Consider the following 23,349-nt stretch of genomic DNA (forward strand, 5'->3'; position numbering starts at 1 on the left):
TGGAACTTAAGAAATACAAATAGTGCACATAGAACATGTATACCGCTTCTTAGACACGCTTTCATTGAAAATGACAGATCTACAACTTACAATTTTATGTGAATATGGTCTGATCGCCCAAAAAGTTACATAATGCAGCTTAAAGTAACCAATAAAATTATGTTTTTTTTGTCAAGTTCCTTATATGTGCTAAGAATGTTCCAGAACCTTATGTGCTAGCTGGGGTAGGTCTCAAGGATAGCTATAGAAATCTTTTTTTTTTAAAGTTTTTAAAGGGTGCATTAAAATGATTGTGTCAAGTATTGTTGAGGGGGCTTGAATCTATTAACGATAAATAAAACCAATACCTTAGATGATGATTTGTATTATGTCATATATGCATGATGAGGAGAACATGTTTATATTCTCTTATGAAATACAGTTATCAGTCACTCGATGTTCAGTTACTGCTCTATCCCTGTGTGTGGATACATTTAGCTCACGTGTCTCCTTTTCACACTATCGTGCCAACCAGAAACATACTATGTTGGCTCATATATTTTATTTTTACACTGTTCTTTCCAGCACAGTTCCAGTGGTGGATGCCTAACCCGGCCAGCACGGTAGAGCGTGGCTCAGCTTTAACAACAGGGCTGTTTTCATATAGAGGAACTGCTGTTGTACAATGAACACACAGATTTCTCGTTTGGTCTCGGTGGACTTCCAGGGCGAGTTCATTCCTTCCTGTGGATTGTCAGACATTATTTTTAATGCCTCTCCTGAGAGACTCCTCTCCATAAACTCTTCCTCTTCACCGCAGCACGGCCTCCCCTCGCAAGCCCACTTGTAAAACAGACACACACATTAGTCTAACTCATGTTTCCTCCAAGGCCCACTGGCCTGTCAGCCCAAAGCCTCAGCTAATCATTCAGTGTGTGTGTGTGTTTCCTTCATCCTTCTATGCTCATCTCTCTGTGTGTGTTTAAAAACTCTACATTGGCAGATATAGGCCTATATGCTGTACAATCACAATCAAACACCATGATTACAAAATTGGACAGTTGTGAACAACCATTGAATTAACATATTTCAACAGAAAAAAATTGGCCTCCCTACTGAATGACGTTGGTTCCCTCTTGGTAAATAACATTTTGAAAGACAACACAGTGTAAAGGTTAGCGATCCGGGGACGTTGCAACCCCACAATCAAGGAGCATTATAAAGGGTTTGTTCAAGTACATTTGGGCCTTGTCGATGAAATGCTACACATGGGTGGCATAGCTGTTTGTTTGTTTACTCAAGCCTTGATTTTAATTACTTTACTTTCCATTTGGATATGCAAATATAACTAGGACCTTTTTTTTTTTAAATTGACTAGAAATCTAAACCTTGCCTCACTGAAAATGGTTCTGTCAAATTTGGAAAGCAATCCAATTTACTTACAAATTAAACAACTGCATATTTTGGGGACCAGGAGTGCGTCATTTGTAGTGTTTTCAATTGCTTCTGTTTCTACCCACTTTCTCTTTCCTTTAAATTAGAATTACAACAAAGGGAAGAGATGGGATGGATAACTCTGATTTTTTTATTTGATTTTTAAAAAGTCTGGCATAAATAACACACAAAATAACATGTACAAGCTTGTCACTATTAGACTACAGAAAAACACCCTTATACACAGTCGAAAAATACCCCCTACCTCCATAAAGTACCATCACATTGCATAATCCCTTCAGCTCTCATCCTCTTTAAATTCAATATGAGCAGTGGTTAGTAGAGAATATCAGAAATTCAAGTCTCTCCTTTACCCCCAGGAGAAAATGTCTTATGAAAGATTACTTGACTATTAGTGACTTCTGCACAAGTGCTATCTAAGATTTACCCAATGGTCTTTCAGACTTTAAATCAACTCCCTCTTGCTCCGTGTGAGAACTACAGTTGAAGTCGGAAGTTTACATACCCTTAGGTAGGTTGGAGTCATTAAAACTTGTTTTTCAAGCACTCCACAAATTTCTTGTTAACAAACTATAGTTTTGGCAAGTGGGTTAGGACATCTACTTTGTGCATGACACAAGTAATTTTCCAACAATTGATTACAGACAGATTATTTCACTTATAATTCACTGTATCACAATTCCAGTTGGTCAGAACACTACATACACTAAATTGACTGTGCCTTTAAACAGCTTGGAAAATTCTAGAAAATGATGTCATGGCTTTAGTAGCTTCTGAAAAGCTAATTGACATAATTTGAGTCAATTGGAGGTGTACTTGTGGATGTATTTCAAGGGCTACCTTCAAACTCAGTGCCTCTTGGCTTGACATCATGGGAAAATCAAAAGAAATCAGTCAAGACCTCAAAAAAATGTTTGACCTCCACAAGTCTGGTTCAACCTTGGGAGCAATTTCTAGATGCCTGAAGGTACCACGTTCATCTGTACAAACAATAGTACGCAAGTATAAACACCATGGGCCCACGCAGCCGTCATACCGCTCAGGAAGGAGACGCGTTCTGTCTCCTAGAGATGAACGTACTTTGGTGTGAAAAGTGCAAATGAATCCCAGAACAACAGCAAAGGACCTTGTGAAGATGCTGGAGGGAACCGGTACAAAAGCATCTATATCCACAGTAAAACGAGTCCTATATCGACATAACCTGAAAGGCAGCTCAGTAAGGAAGAAGCCTCTGCTCCAGAACCGCCATAAAAAAAAGCCAGACTACGGTTTGCATCTGCACAAGATCGTACTTTTGGAGAAATGTCCTCTGGTCTGATGAAACAAAAATAGAACTGTTTGGCCATAATGACCATCGTTATGTTTAGAGGAAAAAGGGTGTTGCTTGCAAGCCGAAGAACACCATTCCAACCGTGAAGCACGGGGGTGGCAGCATCATGTTGTGAGGGTGCTTTGCTGCAAGAAGGACTAGTGCACTTCACAAAATCGATGGCATCATGAGGAAAGGAAAATAATGTGGATATATTTAAGCAACATCTCAAGACATCAGTCAGGAAGTGAAAGCTTGGTCGCAAATGGGTCTTCCAAATGGACAATGACCCCAAGCATACTTCCAAAGTTGTGGCAGAATGGCTTAAGGGCCACAAAGTCAAGGTATTGGAGTGGCCATCACAAATCCCTGACCTCAATCCTATAGAGAATTTGTGGGCAGAACTGAAAACGCGGGTGCGAGCAAGGAGGCCTACAAACCTGACTCAGTTACACCTGCTCTGTCAGGAGGAATGGGCCAGAATTCACCCAACTTATTGTGGGAAGCTTGTGGAAGGCTACCTGAAACATTTGACCCAAGTTAAACAATTTAAAGGCAATGCTACCAAATACTCATTGAGTGTATGTAACTTCTGACCCACTGGGGATGTGATGAAAGAAATAAAAGCTGAAATAAATCATTCTCTCTGCTATTATTCTGACATTTCACATTCTTAAAATAAAGTGGTGAGTTCTAACTGACCTAAAACAGGGAATTTTTACTAGGATTAAATGTCAGGAATTGTGAACAACAGAGTTTAAATGTATTTGGCCAAGGTGTATGTAAACTTCCGACTTCAACTGTATCTCTGATCATGGCCATTGATACCTAGTCTGTGTTTGATGCTTTGCATGTCTCTCTACTTCCCTCCCTCATCCCTCACAGTAAATGTGAATGTCGGCCAGGTACAGAGTAGGAAGCTACTACTCTCAATCTCCCCACTACATGCTTGGTAATCTGTGCCAAGGATGCCTTCTCTCCCCATTGGAGATTAGAGACACTGTGAGACAATGTATTCTGCAGCTTCAGATGGTCAGTACAAACACAGCGTCTCACTCCCCTTCCCTCTGCAGATGAATTGGATTGATACATATGCTCCAGTCGGGTGCATGTTAGTATCAATGTAATAACCAATTGATGGTTTGTTTCCTAAAATTCATAAAAGTACACAAATGAAAGCAATTTGAGTGATTCAAAACATCAAATTCAATGACACTTACATACAACTAAAGCCATGAACAGTGTACACCGACACAAATGGACCCATTGGACAAAATCTATAAGCTATGTGGCAGACATTGTCTCCGATTGGGTTAATACAAAAAACATCACATTGGCCCTGCCCACCGCTCATTATTAACTACATAGTTTGGTTGCTTCGTACTCCACAGAGTTTGGTTGTCTGGCACTGAAAGCCTGTAAGGAAGCCAGTATTCTGGTCACTTCAGAGCTGGACAGTTTCAGTCTGTGACGGAGCAGACATGAGAACAGGTCCATCGGTTGAGCCCCTGGAGGAGAGAGTCGGTTGACCCTGTAGCGGATCTCCACCAGCTGCAGCAGGGCTGAGTCCTGGGATCCCTGAGTGTACGGGTAGTCCAGCTGCAAGATCAGGTCCTGGATGGTGTCCGGGTCAAAGTGCATGCTGTATCCAAACAGCTGCATGCTGTTGATCTTCATGTAGCCCATGTTCTGGGATGAAGATGCTACCACTGGTTCCACGGTGCCCTCTGGTGATTCCAGGTACACTGTACTAGCGTTCCTGTGTCCCCTAACCTCTGGCCCTGGAGCCAATCCTGGCACCGAATCCCTAATGCGGCTCCTCAGGTAGAAATGCACTGTCTCGAAAAAGCTCTTCCACCGGTTGCCCAGTGTCAAGGTCCAGTTGTAGCAGTCCAGGGGGATATCCAGCTTGGTCCGCTCCCAGTCGGGGTAGCCATGCTGGCCGATGGGCATGGTCCAGCTCTCCGAGTGGCTGCCCCCGAACGGGTTGACGAACACGGACAGCGCAGGCTCCAGCGTGCTGTTCTTGGTCAGGCACACCTGGAGCGCCACCCCCAGGAGCATGTGCACACGGTTGGACTTGTAGCGGTTGCTCTTCAAGGTCAGCAGCATCCTCTTCCGCCACGACGGGTCAAACCAGGCGTTGAGGCGAACATCGTTGCTGACGAAGATGCCGTGCAAGGTGATGCGTGGGTCCCGGTGCTGGAGCAGGTAGCACAGCTCCAGGTCCTGGAGGTCGCGGTCACTCTCCAAGCCAAGGTAGGGGTCCGTGGGGTCAGGCACGGCGGGTCGGCACAGCCCCTGGCCCAGGGTAAAGCCCGGGTTGCAGCTGGAGCAGCGGGTGCGGTTCTCAGTGGAACAGGAGGTGCAGCGGGGGCCCTCTCCTACTGAGCAGGGGACGGGGCCCTGGCAGGGGGGGTGGAGGTAGGGGCAGGAGCAGCTGCGGGTCTCCACCGAGTACAGGCCGATGTGGTCATTCTCACTGCAGTACAGAAGGGACAGGATGTAGCTCAGCCAGTAGCGAAGGGGTCTGAGGACAGAGGATAGAACATACTGTAGATGAGGATAACTTCTTAGTCACTTTACATTTTGATTGCTTAGTAAATTTATGTTTTCTTTTGTTTTGGTCACTTTTGTTAGTCCATTTTCTTGTTTTCTGTCCATGAGATCCAGTTAGGTCCAAAATGATTGGCGTCCTTTATAAAGATGAGCAAAAAACCCAGTATAAAATAAATATTTGTATGCAAAAAGAAAAAGTGAACTTTACCCAGTACCAGGACAGAGGCTGAAACTTGGTTACAACTGGATCTTCCAGTGAAACAATAATCCCAAACACGCATCAATATCCACAAAGAAATGGTTAATTGGCCACAAAATCACAATCTCAGGACTTAACACCTGTGGTTTGACTTGAAGAGGGGCAGTCCATAAGCGCAGACAAAGGATATCAAAGAACTGGAAAGATTCTGTATGGAGGAATGGTCTAAGATCCCTCCCGATGTGTTTAGAAAAAGGCTCAGTGACATTATCCTCGCAAGGTGAGGTTTTGAAAAGTATTGAAAACAGGGGTGCCAATCATTTGAACCCTTATCTTTTTGCGGGCAAAAAAATATTACTTGTTAAACCAAATCTTTCTCTGAGCAATTGTATTTGTATAAACATTTTCAAATTGGAGCATACAATATAGCTCAGTATTTATTTCATACAGTCTTATTTGCTAATCTTAATCAAGGGTGCCAATCATTTTTGACCTGATTGTATGTGAAAAACATCTCCTCAGACACAGCAGGATTCATACTGCACATTAACAGCAACAATATCGTAAATTGAGAGGGATAGGCAGATCAGAAGCCTCATTTCTGCTCTCGTAGGCTCAGCTGTTGCAATGCAAGCCAAATCAGACCAAAATGAACATGCTCATCTAGTCGTGAATTCCCCCTGAGTAGGCAGGTGGGTGGCGATGGAGGGAGCCACACACCCACACACACACACACACACACACACACACACACACACACACACACACACATTTTTTTTTGTTCAATGTATGAATACGGCATATACTAACAACTCAGTACAATTACAGAGCTTTTAAAGAATAAAAGGTTTCATGGGAACACATGCAATAAAATGTACAAGTTTAATAATACTGCACCTCCATCAAATCCCCCTTTTACTACCAGCGAGGTGTGATAAAGCAGTGTAATTGGATTGAGGAAGCAGAGCTTGCCTATGGCAGGAGAACCGACGTAATTGTGCCATTTAGTTCATTTCCTATACAAAGAATGGCTATCGAAACAGAGCGGTCAGGAGCGAGGAATCCATCACAGTGAAGTTACGATAAAAGGAGAGCTGCTCTGGAAAGCTGGAGTAACTAATTACTGGTGGGCCAGGTAGCAGGGCATAGGGCTGAACCAGGAAACCACAGTAGTCACAGGGCGAAAACCATTCATCGTTTACTCAGAAACAGTATTTTTAGAGGTACAGAAGCATGGTCCCAGATATATTTTGCCAGCCCCAGTAAAGCACAAAGAGTTCTGGGACCAGGCTATCCAAATTCTAAATTGAATGCACTTCCGACTGTAGTTTTTGGCGGTTAACATCAATGAAAGGGATTGAAAGGGATTGCATGTAATTAGTTACTGTAGAAGAGGCGGGATCTCAAGTGTGGACATCCCACATTATCCAAAGACTAATTGTGACCTAGTATGTAGGCCTAGCACAACTCCTGAGCACCGTGGTCTTAGATACTTCGGATAAGAAAGTAGAAACGGTTCTAATTGTACTGCAATAAGCTACTGCCGGTCGTCCAACTATCCTTAATTCGGGTTTTCCCAGGTGAGACTCAATTTCTACCGTCAGCACTTCTTGTCTCCTTTCAAAACTTCTCAGCTTTTGTTTCCCCAAAAGTGCATTTCTTTCCCGTACAGTGCATAAATCAGTTGCATAAATACGAGACAAGGTATTTTAGGGGGGACCTCGGGGTTAACGAGCCCCCTAAAAATACTCTGTACCTCTCCCTCTGCAGCACTATCCTGGGCCGATGGCGGCATCTCTTGCTAAGACTGAAGAGCTTGTTAGCGGCGCGACGTGCTTTGTCAAGGAGCAGGCCACTTGTGGTCTCCAGCTGCCTATAGCGTTGGAGCAGACCCCCATCCATCCTCCACAAGTGCTCCACGACAGATGTGTTCACGGCGTAATGGGTTGGCAACCTTCCAACAAAACTTTGGAACTCCTCTGGAATAAAAACAAAATAAGAAAAAAAAAACATGGATAAGTAAAGTTTTTTTTTCTGGCAGGGAGGAGCATGAGCCATTGGGTAATGATAAGAATGTGGCAAAAAAGTGTCTGTTCTCAGTATGAATAAACAACAGGTTGTTCTTATTATTTATGACTTGCTAGCGAACAGAACTGACATTATTTAATTGGAGCGAAAATGTATCACATTCTATTTACCACCTGTCTGTAATTTGGAGTCGTGAGGGATGGTAATCCAACCTCAGTCATTAAAGTGGTAATTTATCAGATGGTGAGTAACTTGGAGTGGGTGCAAAAATACACGTCCAGCTGTCTACGATATCGAAGCAAGACCATTTAAATCGCCGTGTTAACCTATTATATCAAGGTTTTTGTTGAAACAGGGGTATTACAGAGGTCTTTCAAAGGAGTGAGAAATACCTACGCTTTTGTTATGTGAAGGTTTAAAACTACTATGCACCCTACTCCACGACCATATCTCAATGAAAAATTGGACAATGGTGATTTTTATTATTTCCATACATATGAAACCTTATTGAATGTGAGCCTGAAGACCTGACTCCCTACACTCAACACTACATTGATGCAAGTCATCAACAAGCTGGCTAAAGCAGAAACATACACTGGCACCCAGCCTACTCAATTGTCTGCTCATCACCAAGTACATTGGACTGTTGCATATTCAACTAACTCCAGTAAACACCTGATTCCACAAACTCCTGGTTGGCCAGTGTCCAAGCCTCCCTGAGGCGCAGTAGGTTGTTCTCCAGGGCATGGAGGTCCGTCTGTGGACAGTTGCACTGTGGGAAGTCCGGGCCGCACTGGCACCAGCAGTCACTGGCCCTGCAAACAAACTGGCCCTCCGAGTTACAGCCGATGTAGCTGAGGGCTGCCTGGACAAAGCGGCTCCGCAGGTAGGCTGGTAGAATTACCTGGAGTCCTGGGGAGGCAAGTGAGACGTAGGTAAGTATTTCGGGGTGTAAGAAGGCACAACAATCAGGCACTGCAGCTCCATTTCTTTTGAGGATGTACCAATTACAGTCATCCAGGGGTATGAATACGTTCCTTGTGGGTTAGCCTGGAGAGCCAATTCGATTGCAGATGGGAACTACTATCCCCTGTATTTGCTGCATTGGACCTTCTTAAGAATGCACCCCATATAGAGGCAGCTGTAGTAAGTTACTGTACAGTAGTCCCTTTAACTTGTTGGGAATAAATGAGTAAATCATGAAAGCCACACCTGATTCATTCATGTTCTTCCAGAGTGATACACCTGTTGACATTTTGTCTGTAGACTATGCCTGCTGACATTTTGTCTGTAGATCTAGTTTCAGAAGTACCTTGTAACAGGATCTTGTTTTCTGGACTGTGGACCAGTACTGAGCTGATAGAGTCAAGGTTGTCATAGTTACTGCATCCAAGCGGGCCCGTCCTGGTTTCAGTCACCTGGGGAGGAACGGTAACAAATGAACTGTCAATGTTGAATGTTCATTAATTTACCCATGTTTTGTTTCCTGCATCAAACATCTGAACACATTCTGTGGATCTGAATGAGTTCTGAGCAATTAGTGCTTTTTGAGGTCGGTTCGGTTTCGGTTCAATGATTAAAAAATAATCACGGTTTTCGATATTGGTTTTGATTGTTTTGTTTGAATGCTAACAACAATTTAATAATAATAAAAAATAAAATAATAATAATAATAATAAAAGCCCTATGATGGTAGTGGTAGTATTATTTTCATTCCAAGGCATCATATCATCTCTATAGAACTGCTGTCTGACAAAATCACTATTTTTTTAGTTCTTCAAAGTCAATAAGGCATATTTTTAAGACTGCTGAATTACTACCCCCCCTCCCCCCAACACCTCCACCCCCTTGCAGGCAAAACATTTTAGCAGGCCCCCTCATGACAGTGAAGAGAACAAAAATACGTTTTAAATTTCAATTCCTGCAATGCTACACATTTTGCCATGGAGCAGAGAGAAGTTTTTGCAATTTTATAACTCTCATTTCATGCAATTCTAATCATTTTGGCATGGGATGGAGAGAAAAATTTGCAATTTTACTGCTAGCGATACCTCGCGAAGCAACAGCTGCCACTATATCCCCTCATGATTGTGCATTCTTCTGCCTCTTCCATAGCAGACAAAAAAGAAACACAGACCGGACAAGTAGATGCACAATGGATTATGGTCATTGTAGTTAATTACCGCTCCCTAGTACATCGCACAGTTTCCTGATTTATCTCTAGAGAAGCTGTGCAATATGCGCCTTGAGCTCACAGAAAACCCCCCGAAAAATAACTGACATTTCTGTTAATTGCTCAGCACTAATCTGAATGAATAGTATACTACATAAACAAAAGTATGTGGACACCTGTTCGTCGAACATCTCATTCTAAAATCATTGGCATTAATATGGAGTTGGTCCCCCCTTTGCTGCTATAACAGCCTTCACTCTTCTGGGAAGGCTTTCCACTAGATGTTGTAACATTGATACGGGGACTTGCTTCCATTCAGCCACGTGAGCAGTAGTGAGGTCGGACCCTGATGTTGGCCGATTAGGCCTGGCTCACAGTCAGCGTTCCAATTCATCCCAAAGGTGTTCAAAGGGGTGGAGGTCAGGGCTCTGTGCAGGCCAGTCAAGTTCTTCCACACCGATCTCGGCAAACCATTTCTGTATGGACCTTACTTTGTGCACGGGGGCATTGTCATGCTGAAACAGGAAAGGGTCTTCCCGAAACTGTTGCCACGAAGTTGGAAGCACAGAATCATTGAGAATGTCATTGTATGCTGTAGAGTAAAGCTTTTCCTTCACTGAAACTAAGGGGCTTAGCCCAAACCATGAAAAACAGCCCCAGACCATTACTCCTCCACCATACTTTACAGTTGGCACTATGCATTGGAGCAGGTAGCTTTCTCCTGGCTTCCACCAAACCCAGATTAGTCCGTCGGACTGCCAGATGGTGAAGCATGATTCATCACTTCAGCGTGCTTCCACTTCTCCAGAGTCCAATGGCGGCGAGCTTAACACCACTCCAGCCGACACTTGGCATTGAGCATGATGATCTTAGGCTTGTGTGTTGCTACTCGGCCTTGGAAACCTATTTCATGAAGCTCCTGACAAACAGTTATTGTGCTGACGTTGCTTCCATAGGCAGTTTGGAACTCGGTAGTGAGTGTTGCAACCGTAGACAGACGACTACGCACTTCAGCACTCAGCCCCGTTCTGTGAGCTTGTGTGGCCTACCACTTCGAGGTGGAGCTGTTGTTGCTCCTAGACGTTTCCCCTTCACAATAACAGCACTTACAGTTAACCGGCACAGCTCTAGCAGGACAGAAATTTGACGAACTGACTTGTTGGACATGTGGCATCCTATGATGGTGTCACGTTGAAAGTCAATGAACTCTTCAGTCCATTCTACTGACAATGTTTGTCTATAGAGATTGCATGGCGGTGTGCTCGATTTTATACACCTGTCAGCAACGAGTGTGGCTGAAATAGCCAAATCTACTAATTTGAAGAGGTGTCCACATACTTTTGTTTATATAGTGTATGTGTGTTCCAGTAGTGTACTCATTAAAGGAGAACATCAACCCTTGGCCAACCCAAAATGTTGATTTTGTGGACAATAAACCATTTCTTTGTCGATTTTGTTGTGTGCTTGGAAGATCCACATGGGGCCAAGTTTCAGGCTCCTAGCAGAGGCAACCAGGTTTATGGATAAAATGTCCTGGTACTGGGTAAAGTTCATGATGTCGTTGACCTTAACAAAGGCCCCAGGACCAGTACAAGCAAAACCGCCCCATAACATCAAAGCTCCACCACCATATTTTACAGTAGGGATGGGGTTCCTTTCTGCTTATACATCCTTATTTCGACGCCAAACTCACCAACGAGTGGCCAAAGAGCTTTATTTTCATGTCATCCAACAAATGTAAACATCTGGATTTTGCTAAACACCACTGGCACTTGGATTGGAACTGGTGCTTTGGTCAGATGGCATGAAAATGAAGTTCTTTGGCCATGCACACCAGTGGCGGGTTTGATGTCGAAATAAGGATGCATAAGGAGAACAGAATACCATACCTACTGTAAAATATGGTGGTGGATATTTTATGTGATGTGTATATTTTGTTGTTATGGGTACACATTCTTTACAGACAGAATCCTGTCCATCTGTCCATCCCTTGAATATAATCATTGGAACACGTGGGTACAGCCTGACGGAAATCACATGCAATTCTTATGACTTGAAACATGTTAATTCTCAGCAGTTTCATCTTGAGATAGACTATGCTGCAACTCTTACATACCAAATCTGCACAGCGGGAGTCCGACAATAAGGAAAATCAACACGCTACACTTAGACTATTTCACATAAATAAATGATCAACAATAAAATGTTGGCAGCAGCCTATCCACTCTTACCCTGATGGCAGTGGAGGCAATCTGGAGGTGGTGGAGCCGGCGCAGAGTGCTCTCCCTGTCGGTGAAGTAGGAGGCAGCCAGCTGGTGAAGGGCCTCCAGGGTCACCGCCCCTGCCATGGCCCCCGTACCGTTGTGTCTGCTGCCCTCAGCTCCAGCCCATGGTTCCGGGTCGCGGCTTAGCTTCCTCTTATCCACAAATATCGTCAAGGACTCCTCCCCTGATTACAAAGCAACAGGAAATGAGGAAATGGGAGACTGAGCGGCTGGGCCAGAGACGTTAATCAATGGTAATTATCTCCCATCTCTCCTTCAGGGAGGTTCCAATTATTCAATGACTGTGTTGAAGAATGGTAATGGGCAGAACATGTGATCTATGTTTAATCTCATCCCAGTTCAACAACCATACTGAACTGAGCCCTCTGCTTTAGTGTATAAAGCTCTTTATGCACATAACATATATATATATATATATATATATATATATAAAACATATAACATACATCACATCCAAACTGTATCATTTCCAAGTTACATTTGGAATCAACCGCTTCTGCAGAAGAATCTGTTGTAGCTAAGTTACTGAATGTATCTCAGACACTGAGAAGAGTAGGTTTTGACATGAGAGTTAACCAAAATACTCTCGACAAAAACACACTTATTTTTAGTCTAAGACATCTCCCAGGGAACAATACTGCTGTAATGCGGGTCAAGTAGGAACCAACGTTCGGAGCCTCCCTTTACTGTACCTCCCAGCGTGGCGGACAGTAGGAGGTGAGTCCCGTACTTCTTGATGATTTTCTCAGTGATCCTGCGGAGTGTGGGCCGCCTCCCAAGCTGCCTGACCGTGTGCATGAAGTCAGGGTCGAGGGGCGGAGCCAGGCCGCCACTGTTGTCACGCCACTCCACTGCCAGGCTGTTGACCTTCCATCTGCCAAACTCCCTGTAAAACAATGTCACGATAACATGTTTCATACAATAGTTGATTTGAGTTCTTGATTTGTGGAAGGAGTTTTAAACTTTGTGAAAATATCACATTAAACTAAATAGGCTGTTGAGAACATTCAGTCGAATGTAATTGTGGAATTCATTCACAGATAAACCCCAATGCAAACAGACACAACATTTGCAGAGAGATACATGCAGTATCTCTCTTACTCAGACTCTGCCACATTTGCTCTGACAGACTGCCACTGGCTAATAGACAGTAGGTCACTCTCAAGCCACATATGTTCACAGGTCTGTAGGCGTGTTTGTGATGGTAGGACCTTATCTTGCAATTGTGTTTGTTATTGCGCAATCACCATATTTCTTTGTAGCTTCAAGCTAGCTGTTGCGGTGGAAAGAAACCTCAATTGGGCAATGTCTTTGCGTAGGTGATCTCCACAGTACCATGCTACTGTAGCACGAGTCCTTATGGGAGTCCAATGCAGCACTATGAAAGCATAACAAGTGCTATAAATTGTCAATGTGACCATGAACTACTATATGCCAGAGGGCCCATAAACCAGTGCAGCGTTCCTATAAGCATGGGTAACCATGTACCACAGATTATCCTGAACCAGACCTGAGTGACCGTGAAACATCTTAAGACCTTGAGCCATTTAGAACGCAATTAGAAACCTTTAAGGAAACCATAGAAATGCTTTGAGTATGAGCACTTGGGGCATCCATAGCAAAGCAAATACAGTGCATTCAGAAAGTATTCAGACCCCTTTACTTTTTCCACCTTTTGTTACGTTACATCCTTATTCTAGAATTGATTACATCGTTTCCCCCCCTCAATATACACACAAAACCCCACAAGGATAAAGCAAAAACAGTTTTTTAGAAATGTTTGCAAAATAAAACTGAAATATCACATTTACATAAGTATTCAGACCCTTTAATCTTTGGCAGCGATTACAGCCTTGAGTCTTCTTGGGTATAACGATACAAGCTTGCCACAACTGTATTTGGAGAGTTTATCCCATTCTTCTCTGCAGATCCTCACAAGCTCTGTCAGGTTGGATGGGGAGTGTCGCTGCACAGCTATTTTCAGGTGTCTCCAGAGTTGTTCGATCAGGTTCAAGTCCGGGCTCTGGCTGGGCCACTCAAGGAAATTCAGAGACTCCTGCATTGTCTTGGTTGTGTGCTTAGTGTCGTTGTCCTGTTGGAAGGTGAACCTTTGCCGCAGTCTGAAGTCTGAACGCTCTGGAGCAGGTTTTCCTCAAGGATGTCTCTGTACTTTGCTCCGTTCATCTTTTCCTCAATCCTGACTAGTCTCCCAGTCCCTACTGCTGAAAAGCATCCCCACAGCATGATGCTGCCACCACCATGCTTCACCGCAGGGATGGTGCCAGGTTTCCTCCAGACGTGACACTTGGCATTCAGGCCAAAGAGTTCAATCTTGCTGTCATCAGAACAGATAATCTGGTTTCTCATGGTCTGAGAGTCTTTAGGTGCATTTTGGCCAACTCAAAGCGGGCTGTTATGTGCCTTTTACTGAGGAGGGGCTACCGCCACTCTAGCATAAAGGCCTGATTGGTGAAGTGCTGTAGAGATGGTTGTCCTTCTGGAAGGTTCTCCCATCTCCACAAAGGAACTCTGGAGCTCTGTCAGAGTGACCATCAGGTTCTTGGTCACCTCCCTAACTAAGGCCCTTCTCCCTCGATTGCTAAGTTTAGCCGAAAGGCCAGCTCTAGGAAGAGTCTTGGTGGTTCCACACTTCTTCCATTTAAGAATGATGGAGGCCACTATGTTCTTGGGGGCCTTCAATGCTGCAGAACATTTTTGGTACCCTTCCCCAGATCTGTGCCTCGACACAATCCTGTCTCGGAGCGCTACGGACAATTCCTTTGGCCTCATGGCTTGGTTTTCACTCAGACATGCAATGTCAACTGTGAGACCATACTTAGACAGGTGTGTGTCTTTCCAAATCATTTCCAAATGAATTTACCACAGGTGGACTCCAATCAAGTTGTAGAAACATCTCAAGGATGATCACTGGAAACTGGAAATGCACCTGAGCTCAATTTCGAGTCTCATAGCAAAGGGTCTGAATGCTTATGTATATAAGGTATTCCTTTTAAAAAATGTTAATACATTTTCAAATAACATTTCTAACCTGTTTTCACTTTATCATTATGGGGTATAGTATGTAGATTTAGTGAGGAAACATTTAAATGAATCCATTTTAGAATAAGTGTGTACGCAACAAAATGTGGAAAAGGGAAAGGCTCTGAACACTTTCCGAATGCACTGCATGTTCACCATTTTATATCACAAAGCCCTTGTGATTCACCATTAACTGTTTGTGATGACTATTACTCGCTACATACAGAGTGTACTGACACGTGTCACATCGACCTCAAGTGTTAATTACACAGTCACATCCCATTGGGGACATGCAAACTCTAGCATTCTTAAGACGCAATTCTCTCTCCAGTCACTACAGTCAAGACTCCTACTGCTCCGTCCTCATGGGAGGCAATCAAATCACTGCCACGAGTTACGATCGGCAGAGAAATAATTGAGGAATAAGGCCAGTGTGGAGAATGTCATTACATCCAATCATCGTAACGAGAGGCAGACTGCAGTGCCTCTCCGGTTGTCACTTGATGGGCACTATAGATCGCACCCCGGCGTTAGCCTGCGGTCTTATTCACCAGTGAGCACTTATGGATTGGAAGCAGGGATACTACGATAACGCTACACTGGTGGATAATAGTCTGACAGCTTCCTGTTCAAGACCCGGAGCCATGTGTAATCAAATGCGGAGAAACGGGAAGGCCCCCTGGGGAAAATGGAGAGCCGGTCAAGAGGAAAAACGGACACCAGCGTTCTGTCGGTTTAATCACTTGTAACTGAATCCGATGTTAATCCACATGGTTACGTCGCTATGATTATATTCCAATCCAAACAGAGGACGTTTCAAAGCGGGTTCTTCATCTCAATTGAATGGATACCATGTTGCTTTTTCTCCATCCTCTAGAGAGAATTAAAATCAGTAGGAGCTGTACAGGGAGATGGGTGATGGGACTCTGTGTGCTCTCAGAGAAGACTATATCATTCTCAGAGCCAGTAGAAAGTCTCCTTTATCTAGCTTACCAAAAGATGGTGAACAAGTATTGAGCCATAGTGGACCAGCAGGGCCATATTTATAATGGACAGACATATAAACGCAACATTCAACAATTTTACTGAGTTATCGTTCATGTAATGAAATCAGTCAATTTAAGTAAATAAAGTTCATTTATGGAATTCACATGACTGGGCAGGGACGTAACCATGGGGGGTTGGCATGTGTAATGATCATGTTGTTTAAGCTTCTTGATATACCACACCTGTCCAGTGGATGGATTATCTTGGCAAAATACAAATACTCACTAACAAGGATGTAAACAAATGTGTGCACAACATTTGAGAGAAATAAGCTTTTTGTGCATATGAAAAAGTATGGTGATTCAGCTCATGAAACATGGGACCAACACTTTACATGTTGCGTTTATATTTTTGTTAATTATAGTAATGTCATTATATTGTGAATTGCAGTGGCACAAGGCCAGCATCATCCTATACTTTCCAATGATCATATATGGTTCCTTGGAAGTTTGAGCAGTACAAACACTTCACCTTCAAAATACAAAAATGCAAAATGTAAAAGAACACCCACTTCACCTTCCATTTATTCCAGACCACTTAGGAATGTTTCAGACGACACTGCTTTTCTAAAGCAGTCTGTATCCTTTCTGATACAGAGCATGAACCAGAGTGGAGAGTGTATTCAACCAAGTACCACCAATCCAAAAGTTAATGTAATGTTAAGAGCATAGTGTAACACATGACCTCAATTTCAATTTGCACTAGTTCTGCAGACAACATACCCATCAATGCAAAGTTTGGTGGACATCCAGTGTATGTTTACTTATGGTCGTGTTGACGTCTGTGTTGACGCCGCATGGATTTGCATGTCCGTGGGGAATGTATGCAGTTGAGACACTAATATACAGCGCATTCAATGTGAGGACTGAATTATAGCGTACAGTTCATTCAGGAAGTATTCAGACCCCTTATATGCCATCCGAGAGATGAGAATCACAAACTATAGGAGTGAAGGGTTGTTCAGAGAGGGAGAATAGAATAGCCTCACTTGTGTAGAGCTATGGTAGAGGGCAAAAGAGGGGTGGGGGCAGGGGGAGAGATGAAGGTGGAGGGAGAGAGAAGAGAAAGCAAAGATAGATGTGGAGAGAGAGAGATCACCTGTAGATCTTGTATCTGGTGGTGTAGCCTTGCTGGTGTCTCTCCACAGACTCCGTGAACTCCAGGGAATTGTGGAAGGGCCCTTTGTCCGACAGCAGCCAGCCCATGGGCCCAGCACCACCGCCATCACTGGGTCCGGCCGCGGCGGCAGCAACCCCAGCCCAAGTCCAGCAGCAGAACAGGCCCAGAGCAATCCCCTCCCATAAGAGCAGCACAGGCACCTGTCTAAGACCGATACCCTGGCAGCTCATGCTTCACCCAGCGACTCCTCATCCTCTCCGGACTTTGCCCGTGTCCTGGGGGGACAACCCATTTGGGGGAATTTGCCAATTCAGGAATGTTAGCCTACATTAATTGTGATATTTTATAAGCTTTAGTATTGTACTGTATATGATATTGCATGAAATTGTACTACACTGAGATACTTGATATATTAAAGAAAGATTGAAAAGGAGAGCTGTGATAAATTCAATATAAAAAACGTTAAAAAAAACAAGTATATAAATCAACATTAACATTACTATGCAATTTCCCGTGCATTTCCACGTCATACTTACAGTTGCATACAACTTGTGAATAGATAGTCCTTGTATTGTAAAATAATATGCTTGGGTCCTTACCTGATTTCTGAAAGTGTGGAGACCAATTATGTTTATTTTTAATGAATCAAAGAGATCTCGAGGTTGCACGAGCCCTGATAAAAGATATTTTCATTTTCCGTGTGGTCAAAATATGAAATAAATTCGCTCAACTGCCCGTGTAAGAATTGATGCGAGGCTGAAATACCAAACAAGGGGGAAAAAACGTTTATTTTTCCTGCCTTCTGAAAATAAGACACTTTATATTCCAGAGCACATACATCCAAATATTGGAAGGCTCCTCCGTAGATTGCAGACTCCTCTGTAGATTGCAGGTGGAGCTCACATTTGCCTTGCGCAACAACTTCAGCCTCAAAACAGAAGGGGAAGAACTCTTGGCGTCCGCCTCAAACAAGTGAGTAAAAAAATTGCGGTCAAAAACAATAATTCACAATCAGTGAATTGAATACGCGTTCTTTCAACTTCCTTATTTTTAATTTAACACTTGCTAATTTAATTTGTAACCTTTAAAATTCCTACATCGGCTGCACAAATAGCCTGATCATTCGTTATCGGGGTTCAATTCCTAAGCTCAGGCAGTTGCTGCCTCCCTCTTGCAGTATCAGTTGTGTGAATGATGGAGGGGGGAGCAGATTGGAGAGAGCTCCGTTTTAGACAAAACGAAACATTGTTCACAATGCACATTAATGTATTTCATTTGGAATTTGGTGACTGTGAGCTCGAACTGCTCTAGCAGCCACAGCAATTTCAATGTTGATGAAGATGGCAATGATGATGATGATGATGATGATTGAAACGACAACAAGGCTACACAGCTGCTGGTACTGCATCTACTAATCACAATGATGCACAGCCTGACTTTAGGCTATAAATGTGTTATATGCATGTTGAAAGATTGGTAATTTCTACATAGCAATGTCTTGATCTTTTTCAACAGATATTAGTGTAGTATAAATGCATATAGCTAGGTATTTATTGATATCTTACAACCAGTATGGTAGCCTACCAAAAACAAAACAACATCAAACTTGGTTGAAGGTCCTGATTGGCACCATGCTATAGTTCAAATGAGTTTTGGCTCAGAATTTATTTCCTTAAAGATGCAATCGATATGTCATTTCAGTGATGGTGGAGACAGGTGTGAAGCAGATGTATCATTTTGATATTTTCTCATCATGGCAACATCACAGCTAGCTGATGCGCCGGTCGGTCGACACCTCTCACAAGATATGGACGCTGGAGTGACAGTAGTTGAAAGTGGATCCTCTGGGACTGAGGATTAAGGAGGGGTGAGTGAGTGGCAGGTGCAGGCGATGGATCTCTAATTAGACTGTTTCAACTATGAGGGAGCAAAAGAATGAAAAGCTAAATGCCTGAACATGAGCACTTTGATGTCAGGTTGGTAATCCCGCTTTTTGTCGGTTGCTGTAGGAACCCGCCCTTTGTTCAGGAACTTGCAAGTCATCATTATGTTTTGTCATTCAAAGTGCAACGAGTGACTGGCGAGAAGTGAAACTATTAAATGGTTTGGACTGACAGAGCACATTAGGGTAGTCTCTATTTCACTATGCTTCCCGAATCCATAGTCCGCAGGCATCGATTTCCCTGTTTTATTGTCATTTGGCAAGGACCACGGGACTGTCAAGGGACTTCGTATTCTCGTTCAAACTCAAATTGAACGAGAACTCAATATGGAGGGGTCATGTCCATGCGCTCTAAATGACTTCAGTCAACACCGATGCTGGACGTGAGGATCAAATCAAATCAAATGTTATCGGTCACATGCTTCGCACATAACAGGTTTAGACTAACCGTGAAATGCTTACTTCCAACAATGGAGAAATAACTTTTTTTTGAGAAATAATAGAAAAGTATTTACACTGAAGAATTGAAGTCATGTAAAACGTAATGATAACTTGGCTGTATACACGGGGTACCATTACCGAGTTGATGTGCAGGGGTACGAGGTAATTGAGGTAGATATGTGCATATAACTAGGAATAAAGTGACTATTCAACAGGACAGATAAACAGTTGCAGCAGTGTATGTGATGACTTGGTACATCAATACCACTTGCCGTGCAGTAGCAGAGAGAGCAGTCTATGGGTGGCTGGAGTCTTTGACAATTTTTAGGGCCTTCCTCTGACACCGCCTGGTATAGAGGTCCTGGATGGCAGGGAACTCGGTCCCAGTGATGTACTGAGCTGCACCCATTACGTTCTGTAGCGCCTTGCGGTCGGATGCCAAGCAGTTGCCATACCAAGCGGTGCTGAAGCCAGTCAAGATGTTCTCAATTATGCAGCTGTATAACTTTTTGAGGATCTGAGGGCCCATGCCAAATATTTTCAGCATCCTGAGGATGCCCTCTTTTGATTGAGGTTGTGGCAGAATTACTTGTAAGTGTCCGTATTAGTATCCCACTCCTTAAAAGTGGCAGCATCAGACTGCCTTTAGCTCAGTGCGAATGTTGCATGTAATCCATGGCTTCTAGTTGGGACATGTACATATGGTCACTGTGGGGACAACGTCATCGATGCACTAATATTAATGAAGCCGGTGACTGATGTGGTAAGCTCCTCAATGCCATCGGATGGTCCCAGTCTACATGAAATGGCTACATTTGAGCAATAACGTATCCCACAATTCATTATGTAGTTTCTGTCTGGAGAATTTGCTCCTTCAGCAACTGATGGTGATTTCCAACGATATGGAAGTCTACAATTGCTTTTGCTGCAAAAGGAATGCATTAAATATTCTGTCGGCAAAAATTAGCTTCCCCCTGGGCTGAAGACTGTTATAGTCTCCTGAAATCTGGGCCTTGGCTGTCTGGGTATACGGTTATTGAAAAGTTCCTAAACCTATCTGTTCTCTTCCTTTTCCCCCACTCTCCCCAGTTATCTGTCTCTCTTTCCTTCCTTCCTACTCTCTCTCCACCTCTTTCTGTTTCTCTCAAGTCTATCTTCCTCGTATTCCTCCCTTTTTCTTGTTCCCCCTCCTCCTCGCTGTCTCCTCTTTATCTCTCTAGCTCTAGTTCTCCTGCTCTTCTTTCCCTCTCCCCTGTTACCCACTGAGCTCCAGGATGCAGCTAGGTGATGTGGATTATTTGTGCAGTAATCATCCCCTGGAATTCAGTCTTGGCGGCAGACGGTGTGGAGAAACTCCGGAAAAAATTGCCATCCTGCCAACGTGGTGTGAATGCGCCTGGAACCTAATGCCCTGTTTTGCCAAAGGGGTGCCCAAGCTAATCACCAGATTTTCTTTTGCAAATAGATGCTTTCTTTTCATCCTCCAGCCAAAAATAAGGCTTGAGGTGTCGTAGTACCTCGAATGTCATCGTAATCTGTTTGTAGTGGAGCGCATTGACAATGATGTGAAGACAGTGGCAGCGGAGAATAGGTCATGCAACTCCGTGTTTGGGAAAATATGCAGTGCTTCGTGTTGTCACCATCAAGATGCTGTTCAGAATCTCTCAAGAGAGTTCGCTCAGGAGTTCAAGGATGGTCCCAAAGAGTTGTGCATTGCACCTCTCCTGGATCTGAGTGATAACATGCCTAGCTCAATTTTCAATGTTCAATGACTTGACAATTGACAATGTTCAATGACTTCAGTGTTGTTTCTTAGCGATTACTGTTCAATGTCCTGATTGTCTACAAATGTAGAATCTTCATTTGAGCCAGTTTGCTACAGCAGGAAAATAATCCTGCAGCAACAGGAAATGTGAATTATGTGGATTATAATTAATGGACATTTTTTTGTAGGGGTTGATACATTTTTTGTCAGGGCAAATCAAGTCTGACATTTTAAAGTGTAAATTACAAACGTTAGAAGCCTTTTGAAACCTTGAAAACACTACAAGTTTGCATTTCATGCTGTGCAGGCAAATTCTCAGCAACAAAAAAGTGAAGTAAATTAAGACCCTACATCTGTATGAATTGAAATGGAGTTGATGCAGCAATACAGCCAAATGCAGACCATGGTCAACACCTGAGCTACTCAGGTACCCTTTGGATTGTTCTGCCACTAAAAGGGTATTTAATGTAACTTGGCAAATGTGGACCTGAAAGTGATGTTAACATGGAGTTGATGATCAAGTCTTGGCTGTGTGCTAACTCCATTTGGCCCTGATACGCACAGACAAAAGCCTGTGCCAAAACCTCTCCAAGTAATTGTCAAGGCTCTGCGGTTGAATGTTCTGAAATGAAATGGAAAATGTCTCATGTTTTCAATTAGATTTACTTTCAAGGGTTTTCGGTAGATGCAAAATGTGACATATTTTTGGTAAATGCAAAATGAGACATCTTCCCATCTTGTAAGAGGTTTGAAGCAGACATGTGGTTTGCTACTGCAGTTTGCCACTGTACGTTTATGGCTGTTGTTAGTTCATGGCTGTGGCATTCTGTATTCAGAAAATAAGTCATTCCATAGGTCTTGTGTTCATTGGGACATTGCCATTCTTTTGGACAAAGTAAATATTGCACATTTCTACCTGCATAATTGAGTTCAGGGAGCTGAAATGTCCTGGGCTTTATCAAACCTTTGACTTCTTAGCCCAGCTTGCTGCATCCCTGTATATGTAACTTTTGGGTGTTTAGTTTATCCACCTTTGTTGTATCAGGTTGAACTTTACGGATTGTCTCTTATCAGCTCGTCGTCCCCTTATGCCATAGTTTGTACATATCAATTGTCAGTATAAAAACATATTTGTTTAAATATGCAAGTCGGCCATATCAGCCATGTTATTTTTTAAAGGCAGTAAATGAGACTGAATGAACTGTTTCACTGCCAGACAAGGCTCTGCTGATAGCCAGGTGTAGCGGTGGTAAGGATTCACTCCATGGTGCTGAAAAGAAAGCTCTGCTGTTGGGACAGCTTTATGTAGGTCCTAACAGTTTGTGGGCACCGTTTGTCACTGTTATAGTGCAATTAATTTGTGTTGTGTAGTGGCTTTGCTGGTATGCATCAAAACATTTTTGCCCACCAAGATTTACATGCTAAAATCGCCACTGATGTAGTGGAGTTAATGGTCTTGATACTGGACTTTAATATTCCTTGTGACATCCAAATGAGTTGTTGATGATATCAGTGAAGAGATCTTTAGTGAATCTCCATTAATTAACACTGTGCCACAGTTACTGTCGAAGTGTCACACTCTGACCATTATTTGCGTTGTTTGTTTCTATGTTTTGTTTGGTCAGGGTATGATATGAGTGGGCATTCTATGTTGAATGTCTAGTTAGTCTGTTTCTATGTGTTTTGGCCTGATATGGTTCTCAATCAGAGGCAGGTGTTTGTCGTTGTCTCTGATTGGGAACCATATTTAGGTAGCCTGTTTTGAATTGTGGGTTTTGAATTGTGGGTTATTGTCTATGTGTAGTTGCCTGTGTATGCACTCATTGTTATAGCGGTTTGTTGTTTTTGTTTAAGTGTTCTTCATGTTTTTTTCGTAATTTAATAAAATAATGGATTCACACCACGCTGCGCTTTGGTCTACTCCATACGACGATTGTGACACAAAGTAATGGTTCAGTTTATATTTTGGCTTGTGATAAGATTGACGAGTCCACGAGTCCTGCCCCATG

The 23,349-nt window shown here is 43.1% G+C and overlaps 1 protein-coding gene across 1 annotated transcript; it reads right to left on the minus strand.

The window, feature by feature from the left end:
• Window positions 1-3,446: 3,446 nt before the first annotated feature.
• LOC112260217 (BMP/retinoic acid-inducible neural-specific protein 3) lies at window positions 3,447-18,375 on the minus strand. Its single transcript, XM_024435152.2, has 8 exons — window positions 17,792-18,375; window positions 17,172-17,467; window positions 12,680-12,873; window positions 11,934-12,151; window positions 8,842-8,947; window positions 8,205-8,441; window positions 7,258-7,480; window positions 3,447-5,273 (listed from the first exon to the last, which is right to left on the minus strand). Exons 2-8 carry the CDS (start codon window positions 17,420-17,422, stop codon window positions 4,100-4,102), a joined length of 2,403 nt encoding a protein of 800 aa, XP_024290920.1. The 5' UTR covers window positions 17,423-17,467; window positions 17,792-18,375; the 3' UTR covers window positions 3,447-4,099.
• Window positions 18,376-23,349: the final 4,974 nt, after the last annotated feature.

This window comes from Oncorhynchus tshawytscha, linkage group LG10 (assembly GCF_018296145.1).
Source record: "Oncorhynchus tshawytscha isolate Ot180627B linkage group LG10, Otsh_v2.0, whole genome shotgun sequence".
Taxonomy (NCBI): Eukaryota; Metazoa; Chordata; class Actinopteri; order Salmoniformes; family Salmonidae; genus Oncorhynchus; species Oncorhynchus tshawytscha.